The sequence below is a fragment of the Belonocnema kinseyi genome, chromosome 4 (genome assembly GCF_010883055.1).
Source record: "Belonocnema kinseyi isolate 2016_QV_RU_SX_M_011 chromosome 4, B_treatae_v1, whole genome shotgun sequence".
Lineage (NCBI taxonomy): Eukaryota > Metazoa > Arthropoda > Insecta > Hymenoptera > Cynipidae > Belonocnema > Belonocnema kinseyi.
In genome coordinates this window covers 49,667,503-49,683,209 of record NC_046660.1, presented here as the reverse complement: position 1 = coordinate 49,683,209, position 15,707 = coordinate 49,667,503, and the positions used below count along the sequence as shown (strand labels likewise).

Genomic DNA, 15,707 nt, shown 5'->3' with positions numbered 1-15,707 from the left:
AGAACCGTTGCGTCTTCAAATCGGCCATTCTGGTTCTTTTATACAATCAGACCCGATTAAATGCTTCCCTGGCACTATTTCGTTGCGCGGTTAAATGAAAACTAAAGTTCGAATTTCAGAGACGCGTTTTTCGCCTAGCACGACGCCATTTTAAACATGTGGTCATGGACGGTGGAGTTGTGGCGGCGCTGTTTCTCATGGTTCGAAAGAGGGCGCATGCGCGGCCGCGCGTTTGGTCAGCTCAAAGAAATTCCTTGGTAGGGTTAAGAAACAGGGTTAAATAAATTTTTTGTTTGAGCCAAATAAATTCTTTGGTTAGCACAAGTTCTTTTTTGGTAATAGCAACCAAATTTTTGTAAATCGAACAAAAACGTCTCAACCAAATTATTTTGTTGACGTCACATTATTTTTTTTTCTCAGTGTAGAATACATAATTATACATTTAACAAGACAGAGATTTCGAGCAAGGAATATAAGATAAAGCCCCTTTGTAAAATATGAATGTCAACTTTTGATCTCTGAATTACTAAAACCTAGTTGAATTTTACATTTAAAAAAATTTAATTAAAAAATCTTTGTGCGCCTTCTTGAGAAGACCGTTTAAATAACATAGAATAAAAAATCGAAAAATTAGAAAATATTTAAGACTTTAGGGTTTAGTTGGAAAATGTTCAACGTTGAATCGCTGACTTATCTCAATTACAAATTATTATTTTTAATGCTTAAATAATTCTGAAAATTAGATAAGTTTTAAGTTGAACTATTTGGATTTCGTAACTGCAAAGTCTCAAATTAAGTAAGTTCTAATTTTAATTCGCTCGTTGCGAATTTGCGTGTTTTTTGAGGAAAATAATTTTTCGCGAAAACCATAAATCATAACGCAAAATTATTCAGAATAAAAAAGGAGCATCCAACTAAAATAAGTATTTTTCATTCATAGCTTAGTCGTCTTTTTCTCTTAATCAGAAGTCTTTAATACATTAAATTATTTTTATAATCTTGAAAAAAAATTTTATAAACTAATTTTTCAAAACAAGTAATTTTATATGTTTATATTGATTGCTTACCAAGAATCTGAAAAAGCTTTAGAATTGTAACACATATCTCCCAGTAAGTGGAATGGATGATTATTGCTTCTCTATTACAAATTTTTAGCATGTATCCTTAAATAAGAAAAGTTAAATAAAGAAATATCAACAAATAGTATTTGTAAATAAATATGATAATAAATATTAAATTAAATTTTACTCATCACAATTGGAGTGATTGAAAATAAATAATTTAATGTTACGCAATAATATACAATGTTTTATAGCATTAGATAATAGTATGCAATACTAACAAATAATTTTCATTTTTTCTTTAAGATTGCGATTTAAAATTTTTGAATAAAGAATTCTTAAGGGGCCTAATTTTACAGTAATAAATTATGCATTAATGTGTTGTTTTTAGGGTTTACAAATTTAAAATGTTTTAATTATCAGTTAAATAATTCGAAATAAGACGAGTTTTGTGCCATGTGCGATTTTGTGTTTATTTGGATCTGATCATTTTTCTGTAAAATTATTTTTAATTGTGAATAAACGAAAGTGAGGTAGATTAAGTATGTAAATAATTCTTTTCTTTTATTTTGACGTGGCATAGCCTGTTTACAAATTTCACAATATTTTCTTCAAGCTGCGCCACCTATAGACTACGGATTTTTATTATTTCCATAAAGTTAAAAATAAGCCATTAGTTGAATTTTTTATTCGGATTGGGAGAGATCATCAGAAAACATTTTTGCAAATAAGAAAAGGCCCGGGAGCAACCAGAATTTTTTTCGTAAAGCTTAAAAGTAATTCTTAAATATTTATAAATAATCAAAATGGTCCACCATAAAATGTTCCTATCATAATTAAAAAAAAAAAATTTAGCTAAAAAAATAAAGAAAAAAATTACTTTTTCGAACAAAAAATACTAAAGAGGAAAGAATCAACCAACCAAACCCGCTTTCTTCTTTTATATGTTTCTTTTATCTTATTTTTATTGTTATCAAATCAAAATAAAAAGTAATTGTAAAAATTAAGTGCTATCGTTTCGGCTCTTATGGAGCCACCTTATTTAGGCAAGAAAAATTTGAGCAGGTGGGAACAGCAACGGAACCACGATGTTTTCTCCCTAATACCTGAGAATCAAGACAAAGTAAAACAATAAAATGAATAGAATTATAAAAATAAAGGGACTTTTTGAAGTATGAATCGGAAATTTTGACGTTTAAATGATAAAAAAGCTAGCTTAATTGTACGTTAATTAAAATTATAGAAAAAGTCTCCGTACGGATTCTCGAAGGCCCATAGAATTATTAACCACTTAACATTTTAAAAACCAAAAATATTTTCATCCTTTGTGATCTAATTTGATAATCTTTAACCTCGAGGCTCTTAATCGTGTTACTGTGTACATTTTTCAATTAAAAGCTATTATTTGTAATTGTTTTAACGCTTTTCTACAACATAGTTGCATTTTTACCAAAAATGATAAATGTGAATTTCAAACACTTGAATTTAAACAAAAAACGGCAAATTTTTAACAACAAAAATAACCAAATACTTTAATGAAGAAATGAAATAGTTAACTTTTGGGATAACAAATTTCATTCTTTAACAGAAAAAACGAATTTCCAATAAAATATTTAAATGTTTAAATATGCTTTTTAATTTTCAACTAAGAATACGAATTTCAAACAGAAAAATCTATTGCCAACGGAATTCGTCAAAATTTCAATTAGGACAATAAAACTATAACAAAAATGAATTTTCAATAAAACATGCGATAACTAATGTTTCAACTAAACAGAATTTTATCATTTCAAATAAGAAACAGTTGAATTTAATTTAAAAAGAAAATTTTTCAACAACAAAAAAGGCCAGATACTCAACCAAAAGAGTTTAATTTTTTAAGATGCAGTTGAATTTTTAACTAGAGCTGATAAATGTTTAACCTAAAAATTAATTTTTCACGAAAGAAGACAAATTTTTAGCGAAATTCATGCGCTTTTTGATCAGAAAAGATTAATTTTAAAATAAAAGTATAAAGTTTGAACAAAAATAGCATAGTTAAACAGTTGAATTTAAATTTAAAAAACAACGAATTTTCAACCCAATAAAAGCCGAATACTCAAACAAAAGTGAATAATTTTCTAATAAACGGTTCCATTTTTAACTAGAATGGATGAATATTTAACTAAAAAGATTACTTTTTTAAGAAAGAAGACATATTTTCTACAAAATAAATGATTCTTTTAGCAGAAAAGATTAATTTAAAAATATAAATATAAATTTTAAAGGAAAAATGGAATGTTTAACTTTTCTGATAACCAATTACATTCTTCACGAGAAGAAACCAATTCCCAATTAAATATTTAAAATTTTGGATAAGCTCTTTAATTTTTAACTAGAAATACGAATTTCAAAAAGAAAAATGTATTCTCAACTGAATAGGTCCAAATTTTAATTAAATCGATAAAACTTTCACAAAAATGGATTTTAAATGAAACATGTAATAACTAATATTTCAACTAAAAATTATTTTATTATTTTAAATAAGAAACAGATGAATTTAATTTAAAAAGGAGGAATTTGCAACAACAACGAAAAAAGCCAAATTCTTAAAAAATACAGAATAATTATTCAATAAGCAGTTGCATTTTTAATTGCGGAGGATGAATTTTTTACCAAAAAGCTTAATTTTTCACGAAGAAACACCAACTTTCGACTTAGCAGAAGTCTTCAACCAGAAAAAATTAATTTTTTATTTAAAAATATATTGTTTGAACCAAAAATATAAAAGTTACATTTTAACTCAAGAAAATTAATTCTCAAGAACGAAAAACGAATTTTCAGCATCATAGTTAAATTTTCAAGCAAAAAGTTGCTTTTCTAACCAAGAAGATTGATTTTTTACAAAGGACAAATTATTAACAAAATACGTAACTTTTAAATCATTTATTTTAATTTACAACTAAAAAGGAGGAAATTTTAACCCAAAAGTTCATTTTTTAACTAAGAAATATCAATCTTCAATTAAGAATGGAATAGTCACATTCTCAGTTTAAAAAGTTGATTTCGAACAAAAAATTAAAAGAATTTTCAACTATTTATCTTAGTTTTTGAAGAATAATAAAATATTTAATAAAACAGTCGATTTTATAATGAAGACAGATTAATTCTAAATCCAAAATATAATCGTAGAATTTACAACAACAAAAAATGAAATGTGATACAAAAATAGTTTGATTTTCTAATTAAATTCCACGAATTCAGAGAAAAAGGAGACAAAGTGCCTGATCTTAGATAATTTTTTTCTGTAAAGCTTGTTATCGATAAATTTAGAAAAATATATTTTTAATGTTGCTTTTTCTGCCAAAAATGACGTGGAGGGGTGGAGAACCTCATAAAAAAAAGTTCTGTCCAAAATCTGAGGAGAATTGATTATATACTTCATTCGTTATTTATTAAGCGTATCATCTTAATTTTTGAATTTCAATACATTAGGCCAGACTTCTGGGAAATCTCTCTAATTAAACTAATTATTCATGAGCCTCAAGATCTTAAAAGTACTCTTTCAAACTACTAATTGCAAAGGTATAAGCGAGGTATAGGGAGACTTTTCAATGAAAACCGTCGTAATGCTTAAGAAACTAGAGCGCTCTTAAGTGCTTTTTCCTGAATCAGTTCTAATGTCATAATTTTTTATTTTTACAGGTTCAACATTCTTATAACTTTTGGTAATTAAAATAAAAATTCTGAGAAAAACTTCAATAATAAATTTATGTCTTAAAGAATGCAAATCATGGTTCAACAATATGAAAGTCCTGGCCAAAATTTGAAATTGAAGCAGTTACAGATTTCGGAATGATTCAGATTGCTGTGGAATAAATTTTGATCCGAAACTTCCACCGAGCCGCAATTTTTGTTTTAATAACAATAATAATTGTTAATTAAAAACAAAAAATTTTGAAGCTGAGTAGAAAAATCATCTTTTTTGCTAGAGAATTCTACTATCTTGTTAAAAATTTGTTTATCAACCACTTTGTAAGAAATCATTTTTCTGTTAAAAATTCATATTTTTAGTTTAAACTTCATCTCTTAGGCTGAGAGTTTAACAATTTTGTGGAAAATTATTATTTTTTAGTTAAAAATGCAACTCTGTAAGCAAAAGTTGAACTACGTTCTTAAAAAGGAGTTTTTTTATAAAGGTTTATATTTTGGGATGAAAATTTAAATATTTTGTTGAAAGTCAGGTTTTATCCTGAAAATTATTTTTTTTTTACAGAAAGTTCGTCTTTCGGCTCGAAGGCTAAACAATTTAGTTGAACCTTTTTAGTTTTAAAATTCATTGAGTTAATTTTTTTTTCATATTTTTCATTTTGATCAAAATTTTGTCAAAACATAAAAAATTTACTTTTGAAGAAAACAGCTTGTTATACATCATGAAGCCTTTAAAAAGAAAAATATTTGAATATAAGTTCCTGGGTTAGATAGTGCAACTATTTCGACTGACTTAGAAAAATATGGCTTTTTATATAAAAATGCGGCTAATCAACAAAAATTTTATTTATTTAATTTAGAACTTCTTCAATCAAATAATTTATTATTGAAGTTTTATAATATTTGCACAAGTTTAAATTAATTATATCTAAAATCTAAAAGTTAATAATTCCAGGCCTTCTTAGTTCGAAAATTTGTTTCCAAATTGTAGGATTCAATAGTTTAAAACAGTTTTCTTTAAAATAACCCAAATCAAATGATTTCAAATTTATTTATTAAAAACTGAATATTTGAACTTGAAAAAGACAAATAATTTTTAAAAGGCTCAAATGTTATTCGATGAGAATCTTCATATTTCTCAATTATAATTGATTAAAAGATTTCAAATTCCTCTTATGGTGCTGTATCAGCCACAATCTGCTTAAATGATATGAACAGAAGTCGATTTTTTAAAGGAAAAAATTGATTTTAGAATTTGCAACGACTTTATAAATATTTTTTAATTGATTTTGAAATCGTTTTTCCTGAATTGAAACATTATAGTTTATAAAAAATTAGAAAGGCAAAGAAGTGGTTCAAATTGGGACCGAGAAAATATAAAGATAATCACATTGGGATAGGGGCCACTTTTCTTTAAATGACATGCAATGAAAAATTAGAGAAAAATATGCTTCCAAAAATCAATAGATTCGGCTCATTTAGACGAAAATATATCAAAATTAATAAAATTTTACTTTGAACTAAAAATTAGTCAGATGTAGGCTAGGTTTACCTGAAAGATGTTGAAAATTTAATGTGACAATTAATTCTCTTTAATTTAATTATTTAATTAATTAATTCACAAGGAAATAGTTGGATGAAAAAGTTATTAAGACTACTAAATGATATTCTCCTTTATTTCTATGACACCATAACATTTTTTTTGTAAAAAAAATTCAATAAAATAAATATCGTATTTTCGTAAAAAGTATCAAAAACAAAGCGAGGTAGAAGTATGAAGAAACATTTTTTTATTTCTTTTTTAGAGAAACAATGTGGTCGCTTAAAATTTTCTTGTCTGGTCATGCTTTGGTCAAAAAAAGTTGTTTTCGATTTTTCATAAAAAAAATATTTTATGCAAAATTAACTTAATGTATTTACAGATTCACCGCTTTTTTGTCATTTTCGATGGTTTTTTTTTTTTAATTTAACGGATTTCGAAAAAAGACTTGAAAAATTATAACAGCTGAGCCCTTGTAATCATTTAAAATGCCCAGAAACGTTTTATAGTTACTTTAAATATCGTTAAATCATTAAAAGCTTGGGAAATTTCGATAAATTCCGTAAAGTTTTTGCAATTCTTCGAAATACCTTCTAGTACTTAAACTGCCTTAAAGTGCTTAAAAATCCCTTGAAATCCTCTCAAATCAGAGAAAATCTTTAAAATCAATTGAATTTTCTAATTTTTTAAAACTTTGACTATAGTGCAAGTAATTGATGTATTTTTTATACATTTTGTAAAAATATCAAATCTTATGTAAGAAGGCACAGGAGGTTTGTAATTTTAAAGATTTTATTGAGATTCTCCACTTGATGATAAACAGAATTTTCTTATAATTTATCATTTATAGAAATTTTGCGCAAATTACTGTATTGTTCTGAATATAGAACTTTCGATCTACAGATTTAAACAATTAATTTTGATTTAGCCATAACATTGTACTCAGTCACATTTTAATTAACAATGCTTTATTTTATTCCCTAAACGATTATTTACATTCCTGAATACTATTAAATAAAAACGAAACGAATAGATTTGTTAAGAATAAATTACGAAATAAAATAAGCTGCTGTTAATTAAAATGTATTGAAAATTAAATAAATATTTCCGTCAAACCTAGACTCAAAGCATGAATATAACGAGGTAAAATATATTATTTATATAAATAATTCCCGTTTCATCATATTTACGAAGATCACTGTTAAATACGTTACATAATTAAAAATGACGTAGTCTATTTACAAGTATGACACAACATAATTCTACGAAATATTGTATTATTATAAATTATGCTAAAACACTCACTTTAAATAAGATTTCCATTAATACTTCTGGGTGTATCTTGAACACAAAAGATGAAAAAAATGTCTAAAATTTACCTCCTATATAAATTGTTAGTTGACAATATCAAAATTTTCATACCATTGAGCTTGAATTATATTCGATGATGATTGTGATATTTATCAATTATATTTTGAAATTACATTTTTTCTGAAAAAAGATCTACTCACTTCGTTCTACTGGGAATCAAACCACAGAACTTCCAATTTCCGCAGGGCGCTTTTCCAATTAAGATATTAGAGATTTTACAACATTAAAAAAGTTTATTTCCATATAGTCAGTAAGGACGTTAATTATTTTCTGTTATTTAAAAAGTTCACTTGATCGATAGTATTGATTTCTATTTCCACGGTTTGTGGAATGGCATCTAGCCTGATCGATGGTAACTGTCTCTGATGATAATACAGATTCCCTTAAATCACTCGTATCAATTATATTTTATAAATAGATTTTTAGTTCATTAAAATAGGACTCAACTATCTACGCCCATGTTTTGAATCATAGGAACAGAGGTCTTTTTTTTAAAGGAAAATTTATATAAAAAATTCTTTTTGAATTGAAAATTCATCCGTTATAATAGGTGTTTGATCATTCTTAGATTAAAATTAAACTACTTATTCGAAAGTGCAACAACTTTGATGAAAATGTATCCTTAAGGGCATGTGACACTTAGAAAATTGTCGATTTTACCATTTTTAGGTTCCGACGGCTTTTTTTCTTTAATAATTAATATTTTGTCTTAAAAATTTGGGACATGATAGCGACCATGCTAACGGACGTCCCCACATACTTTTTGTTTAGCTTAATTAAAAAAATTTTTAATATAACAAAATCTGATTAATTTGCATAGCGCTTAGGAATTAGTATCGATTTTACCAGTTTTAGGTTCCGACGGTTTTTTTCTAGAATAATCAACATTTTGTCTTAAAAATTTGGGAAATGATAGCGAACATGCTAACGGACGTCCCCGCACACTTTATTTGTGTTTTTTTCAAAAAATTTTTTGATATTGCTAACAACGTGTGTACATTTGGAGGTTATGTATGTTACAATTCTCCTGTGCGTTACTTCCAAACTACACAATATTTTTGGCCGAAAACTTTGGGCCTGCAAATAAATATAGTGAATAATCTCCCGGAACTAACCCTTTTTGCAGGCAATCAAAAAAGTTTATTTCATAAATAATTTCCAGATTATCCAAAGGGCAGAGATGAAAAACGACGTAACCTCAAAATAATACATGCGCATAAAATTTTTATTTAGCACAATAAATTTTTTTGTTATTATCGCTCAAAAAAGAGTCCGGGGACGTTCGTTATGATATTTTATAGCATCTCCGAATTCAGGTTTTAAAATTTTTCATTTTTGTGGAAAAAAAGCCGGGGAAACTGTAAGTATCACACGCCCTTAATTGTTAAAAAATCAACTATTACAGTAATCCTGGTTCGAAACTTATGTTTTGATTTTCGAAAAATGAAACTGAAATATTTATTATATTAAGGGTCTTTTTTTCATTAAAGAAATATTCCCAAATAATTAAGAAACAATATATGGTCGTTTTCTGATCAATTTTTGCGACAAAAAAATTTTATTTTTATAATTTTCTCGATTTATATTGAGTATAGGATAGTTCAAAACCACCTTAAGATTTGTGAAAAAGCCCACTTTAATCTAATGCATACACTGATTTTGCGAAATTTTAAGCTCGTTACATGAAAATTAGAAAAATTGAAAATAGTGAATGTTGCTCAGCTGAAACATTGGTTGTTACAGGGTTAATGTAAAAGTTTATCCTATTTTAGTAAAAATTATATCTTTCTTGGATAAATATGCAACTGTTTTGTTGAAAATTGAACGTTTCTGTTTAAGATTTAACTATTTTATGGAAAATTTACTTGTTGTTCAAAATTTATATTTTGGTGTCGAAACCCCAACTGAAATTTTTTTGATGTTGATTCAAGTTTTTTTTTAATTTCTCTTTTTAGTTAAAAAATTCACCCTTTTTAGTAGAGATTTCATATTTTTAGATAAAAATGCAACTTTTCAGTTGAAAATTTAACTGTTTATGAAACTGTTGTGAAAATATAACATGTAGTTTAAATTCATATTTCAGTGTTGGAATCAACTATTTTGTTTGGAAATTATGGTTGAACCACTTAGTTAAAAATAATTTTTTGTCTTGCAGATTGATATTTTTAGTTTATTTTGTAGAAAACTGATCTTTTTATTGAAAATTCATCTGCCTTTGAACTCGTTGTTCAAAATTAAATTTATGTGAAAAAATCGTCTTTTGACTAAGGCGCTCAACAATTGAGGTTAACTTTTTTTTTCATGACTAAAAAATCTTTTTTTTTTAGATTTGTCTTTTTGGTTTAAAAATTAATTTTTAACATAAAATTTTATCTCTTTTGGTTTGAATATCAACTATTACATTTTTTTGATTATTTATCCTTTTATATTGAAGATTAAACTATTTTGTTGAAAACTAATTTCTTCGCGGAAAAATCACTTTTTGTAAAAACAATCGTCTTCTGTCTTGAAAGCTCACCATTTATGTAAATTTTTTTCCTTTAATGTCTGAAAAATACTCATTTGTTTAAAATTCGTCTTCTCTGTTTTAAAATTCATTTTTCAAAATAAAATTTCATCTCTTTTCTTTAAATATAAACAATTAAACTTTTTTTTAAATTGTTTAAGGAAAAATCAGGGAATTTTGAAAATAAAGTTTTCACCCTGAAAAGCATTTAGTATCTTAAATACAAAACATTCCACGAGTTTCAAGTTTTTTCGACAGATATGGATTTGAAGTTTATGTAGTTTTACATTTCGCAGTTATTTTCAATATAAGAAAAGTTCTTAGATAGCAAAAATTATAAGGCTATGTCAAAAAATTATTTTAAAAAATATTCAGTGAACTGAAAAAGAGAGTTCGATGATATAGGGATCAAAGTGCGTCTGATGCTCTTAAGGGCATGTGATACTTTTTCGAGTGGTAAATTGGGTTTCGTTCCCTCGGCTTTTTTCCCCACAAAAATGAAAATTTTTAAAAACTGAATTTCTAGACGCTAAAAAATATTATAACGGATGTCTTCGGACTCTTTTTTAGGGATAATAACAAAGAAAATTTATTGTGCTAAACAAAAATTGTATGCGTATGCACTATTTCGAGGTTAGAATCGTTTTTCAGCTCTCTCTATTACTCATATAATGTAGGTCTCTGTCGTACCGATGCTGTTGGTAGCACTCAAGAATAATTATCATTATGGAAGAGATTTTTAACAAGCATACACTCAAAATAGACACACACATCAAATTTGTGAAATATAAATTTCTTGAATTATTCCGCAGAAAAAGGGTCCTGGGACATTCCTTAATGTGTTTGCTGTTATTTTTCAGATTTCAAAGACAAAATCTTTATTATTATAGGAAAAAAGCCACGGGAATCTAACACTGGTAAAATTGATTTTATTTCTTAAGTTCCACACAAATGAATCAAATTCAGCAGAATTAAATTTTTCGAATGAACCCACAAAAAATCCGGGTACGTCCGTTAGCATGTTCGCTATCATGTCCAAAAAATCTAAGAAAAAATATTTATTATTGTAGGGGAAAATCCGAGAGAGCCTAACACTGATCAAATCGATAATTTTTGAAGTATCGCATGCCCTTAAGGGCATGCGATACAGCCAAATGCCTATATTACCGACCTCACTTTATTAGTTCACTGAATATTTTTTGGAACCCAAGAATTTTTTTTGTAAATTAAATATCGAGCTGCAACTTTGGAAAATGCATTAGAGTACAATGAAGTACGCTTAGGTACTTCATTTGGGTCGGAACGTCACTGAACATTATTAATCTTTTTTCTAAATCTCGACTTTTTTTAATGTTCGAACTTTTTTCATGCGTAAAATATCGGTCTTTAACTTTGACAAATACAAGAGCCGAAATAAAACTACGTCAAAGAACAAAGTTTAATAATGACAGATGTGAAAAAAAATATTTCAACTAAATTTTGTCCGGTACACAACAAAGGATTGACAACGTAGGACGAGCTAGCTGTTAGAGTCTCGTCTAATAGCCGCCAGGTTTCGGCTGATGCCGATGGATTTGATGCCGAGACCTTTGTTGTGTGCCGGATAAAATTTAGTTGAAATATTTTTTTCACATCTTTTATTGTTAAACTTTGCACTTTAACGTACTGTTCTTTTAGCTCTTGCTTTTTTAAAGTTTGAGACCAATATTTTACGTATGAAAAAAGTTCGATCGTTTAAAAAAAGTCGAGACTTAGAAAAAAGATGAATAATGTTCAGTGAATTTCCTACCCAAATGAAGTACCTAAACGTACTTTATTGTACTCTAATACATTTTTCAACATTCCAACTAGATATTTTATCTACAAAAAAAGTTTTTAGGTTCAAAAAACTGTTCAGTGAACTCGGTAATATAGGTATTTGGCTGTGTCACGTATCCTTGAGCAAAATATTTTTTTTTTAGTTGACTTTAGCACTCAAGTAATTATTCTCTATAATGCCGGTGTTTCTGTTTCAGACATGCAGCGCAAGTGGATTTCCTCAAGCTGCTCTCTACTGGTTGAAGGATGGTCAGCCATTACGAACAGGTGCCCGTATAAGAATAGTTTCCCGGGAACGTATTTCCGTGACGTCAGTTGCACGCGAAGACCGAGGGATGTACCAATGTTTTGTCAGAAACGAACACGAGATGGCACAGGGAATTGCGGAATTACGCCTGGGCGGTACGTTCTATCAAGTTATTTAAAAATTAAAAGTCGAGGATCTTCAGGATGGACTTGTAGACTGTCCATTGAATTTTTACGAGGACAGGGAAATAATAGGGGAGTAAATTCTTTCCTATAAGGTATGTATGAAAAGGCCGTTTCTCATACCCTTCGAGCGAATCTGAATTTCCTTTTTTATTTTAAAGGGATGTAATAGCCATTATATATGAAACGATCTTAGAGGCTAATGAGTGCTCGTGGAGTCTATTTGTGTATTTTATGTGATCCATAATATATAATGACTTTGTGAAGCTCTTTGCCTCGAGTGACTGCTAGAGAGATTTATCATCGAACTGTATTGGAGATTGATCTAAAATTTATACCAATCCTCTTTTAAAATCTATTATTTTTAAGATTGTGCTATAATAATATTATAGTATTTTTGGTATCACTTCCCTTTATGTAAGTTCCATAATGAACCAAATAAATTGCGCTGACCTTGAAAGGGATTTATCTTAATGGTAGAATGATGATAAATAATTTTTCATGCTATCATGTATATACTATTGAATAAAATTAGGGTAGCTAACATATTTAATTAAACATACAACTCTTGAGATTCCTAAGATATCAATTTCGAAATGTGTTGCATTTCCAAAAAATAGCTGAATTTCTAATCAGAATAGATTTTCGATTAAAAGAGGTAAAAACTCAATACAGTAGAACGATTTTTCAACAAAGAAAAATTATTCTTTCACCAAAAAGTTGCACCAATAACCAAGTAGTTCAACGTTCGAGCAAAGGATAGAAATTTCAATTAAAAGAGTATAATTTTCAACTAAATGCTTGAGTTTGCAAGACAAAAAGATGATGTTTTTTGAGAAAACATTTGAATTTTCAATCTGAAAAGTTCACTTTGCAGTAAAGTCAGAAAAACTAATTTTTGCCTAGTCTTAAACAAGTAGATGAATTTTTATCAAAAAAGAATAGTTTTCTCTAAAAAAAAAAACACACCCAATTTCAAAAAAAGAGTTCAGTTTTCAAAGGTAAAAGTTAATATATTTTTTAAAGCAGAATAATTTTAAATCGACCAAAAAAAGTTTTAAACAAGAAAGTTGATTTATACTGAAAAATATAAATTTTTAACTACATAGTTAACTTTTCAACTAAAAACGAAAAAATTTTTAAACAAAAATGGCATCGTCAAATTTTCAGTTAAAAACATTAATTTTCAACAAAAATAACGATTTGGAACCAATTCAATTGGGTCAGAAAATACAACTTTTTAACCAAATAGTTGAATCGTGAACCAAAGAGATAAAATATCATTAATAAATCATTTTTAACTATAAAAGATCAATTTTTTATTTGAAAGAAGTCTATCTTAAAAAATCAATTTTCAAAAAATTAGTTCTGCTTTAAATAAATCAGTTCAATTTTTAACCATAAAGGTGAATTTTAAATAAAAAGATTAATCAACAATCAAAGAAGGTCAATTTTCAAGTCAACAAGACCAATTTTCTACAAAAAAGTTGCATTTTTAACTAGAAAACATGAATTTTCAACCAAGTAGTTGAGCAGATAGAAGATCTTTGTTATTTCGTTCTACTGGTCGTATTTTATTTTTACAAAAAGCGTTGTATAAGCTTTTCGTCCTTCAACGAAGGACCTCTTCAGTACATTATTATCGATGTTTTTGATAAACCCATCATTATCTCTTCGTCTATCAATAATTTTTACAATAGTTAAAAAGATAATAATAATATACTTTTGTAAACAAAACGACAAATCATTATCTTAAAATAAAAACATAACCTACCAAAAGTTTATAAAATCCTCCCTCATACTCTGAGGCGACTCTAGATTTTTAAAACCATGTTTAAATTAGTGTAGAGGTTGAATGGTTATAGATACACATTTTTCTCTCCCTCCCTTTTATTATCATTTTGTAAATTTAAATAAAAAACACTCTTTTGATGGGCCAACACATTAATAGTTATTAAACAACACAAAAATAGCTATTAAAGATAAAATATGAATTATAATTAATTTAACTGACAGAGCAATCGGACTATCGGATAATATTTTTCATGAAAAAAATTTGAAAATTATACACGAATTATTAAAAGATAATGGTTATCCAGAAAAATTTATCAACAAATATATTAACAATAGAATTAAAACTTTAAGTGAAAAATCGTCTCGCAACCAAAGTGATATTGCTGACTTAAATGATCATGAACCGGTCAGAAATGACATCGTTCTGCCTTTTATACACGAATTTTCTAGAGCTTACAAAAACTTATTTAGTCGTTATAATGTTAGAGTGGCTTTCACTTATGAAAAAGACTCGTTAAAATGTTTTTCGAAAAACAAAGATCTTACTCGTTTTGGAGCAAAAACACATCTTGTCTGCTATTCCTTGCGAATGCGGATGTGCATATATAGGACAGACTAGTAGATATATCAGTGTCAGGTTCAAGGAACATATTTACGATTGTAAGAGAGATGTAAGAAAAACTGCTCTTGTAATGCACTCACATGATAATGACTATAATTTTATTTTTTACAATACTAGCATTATAAGTAGTGAACAAAAAAATTATAGAAAACGAAATTTTAAAGAATTATTCCACATAATTCAAAATAGTAATAGTGTTAATAAAAGATCCTTTACTGAATATCTTAGTGATATATATCATAATGTTATCGCTCTCACCATTTTTAAACGTTGATAGAAAATTTAAATGATTAAAATGTACGCGCGCTTTCGTGGATAGTCATGTGACTTGTTTTATTTTAGGTTAGGTTAACCTCTTCCTCCCAAAAACTGTCATAATGTAAATAATGTGTTGGCCTACCAAAAAAGTGTTTTTTATTTAAATTTACAAAATGATGGTAAAAGGGAGGGAGAGAAAAATGTGTCTCTATGACCATTCAACCTCTGCACTAATTTAAACATGGTTGAAGGACGAAAAGCTTATACAACGCTTTTTGTAAAAATAAAGTACATTCAGTATAACGAAATAACGAAGATCTTCTATATATATATAATTAAAAATTTGTCATAAGGACAACCGCAGGATTTCGCCGGGAGCGGGTGTTAATCTGAAACATTGCACCCGCTTCCAGCGAAATCGCGGTAAAATTTCAGCCACAACCACTTCTCACAACAGTGAGATAGGTGGTTAAAGTCTGTAAAGGAATCAATACGACAATCCAGCAAGAGCCTCGAGCACCCTAAGAACACGGAGTGACCCAAGGACAACCGCCTTCTGCATTTTTCCCGCAAGTGTTCTAGCATATTGTTGACACGCAGGGATGCCTTTTAGGCTAT

General features: G+C 27.7%; 1 protein-coding gene across 1 annotated transcript in view; it reads left to right on the top strand.

Moving 5' to 3' along the window:
* Nucleotides 1-15,707, top strand: part of LOC117170884 (Down syndrome cell adhesion molecule-like protein Dscam2) — a 315,200-nt gene that overhangs the window by 85,082 nt on the left and 214,411 nt on the right. Inside the window, exon 4 of the mRNA XM_033357927.1 lies at nucleotides 12,184-12,388. Coding sequence (XP_033213818.1) covers nucleotides 12,184-12,388 — 205 coding nt within the window. The remainder of the gene's footprint in view (nucleotides 1-12,183; nucleotides 12,389-15,707) is intronic.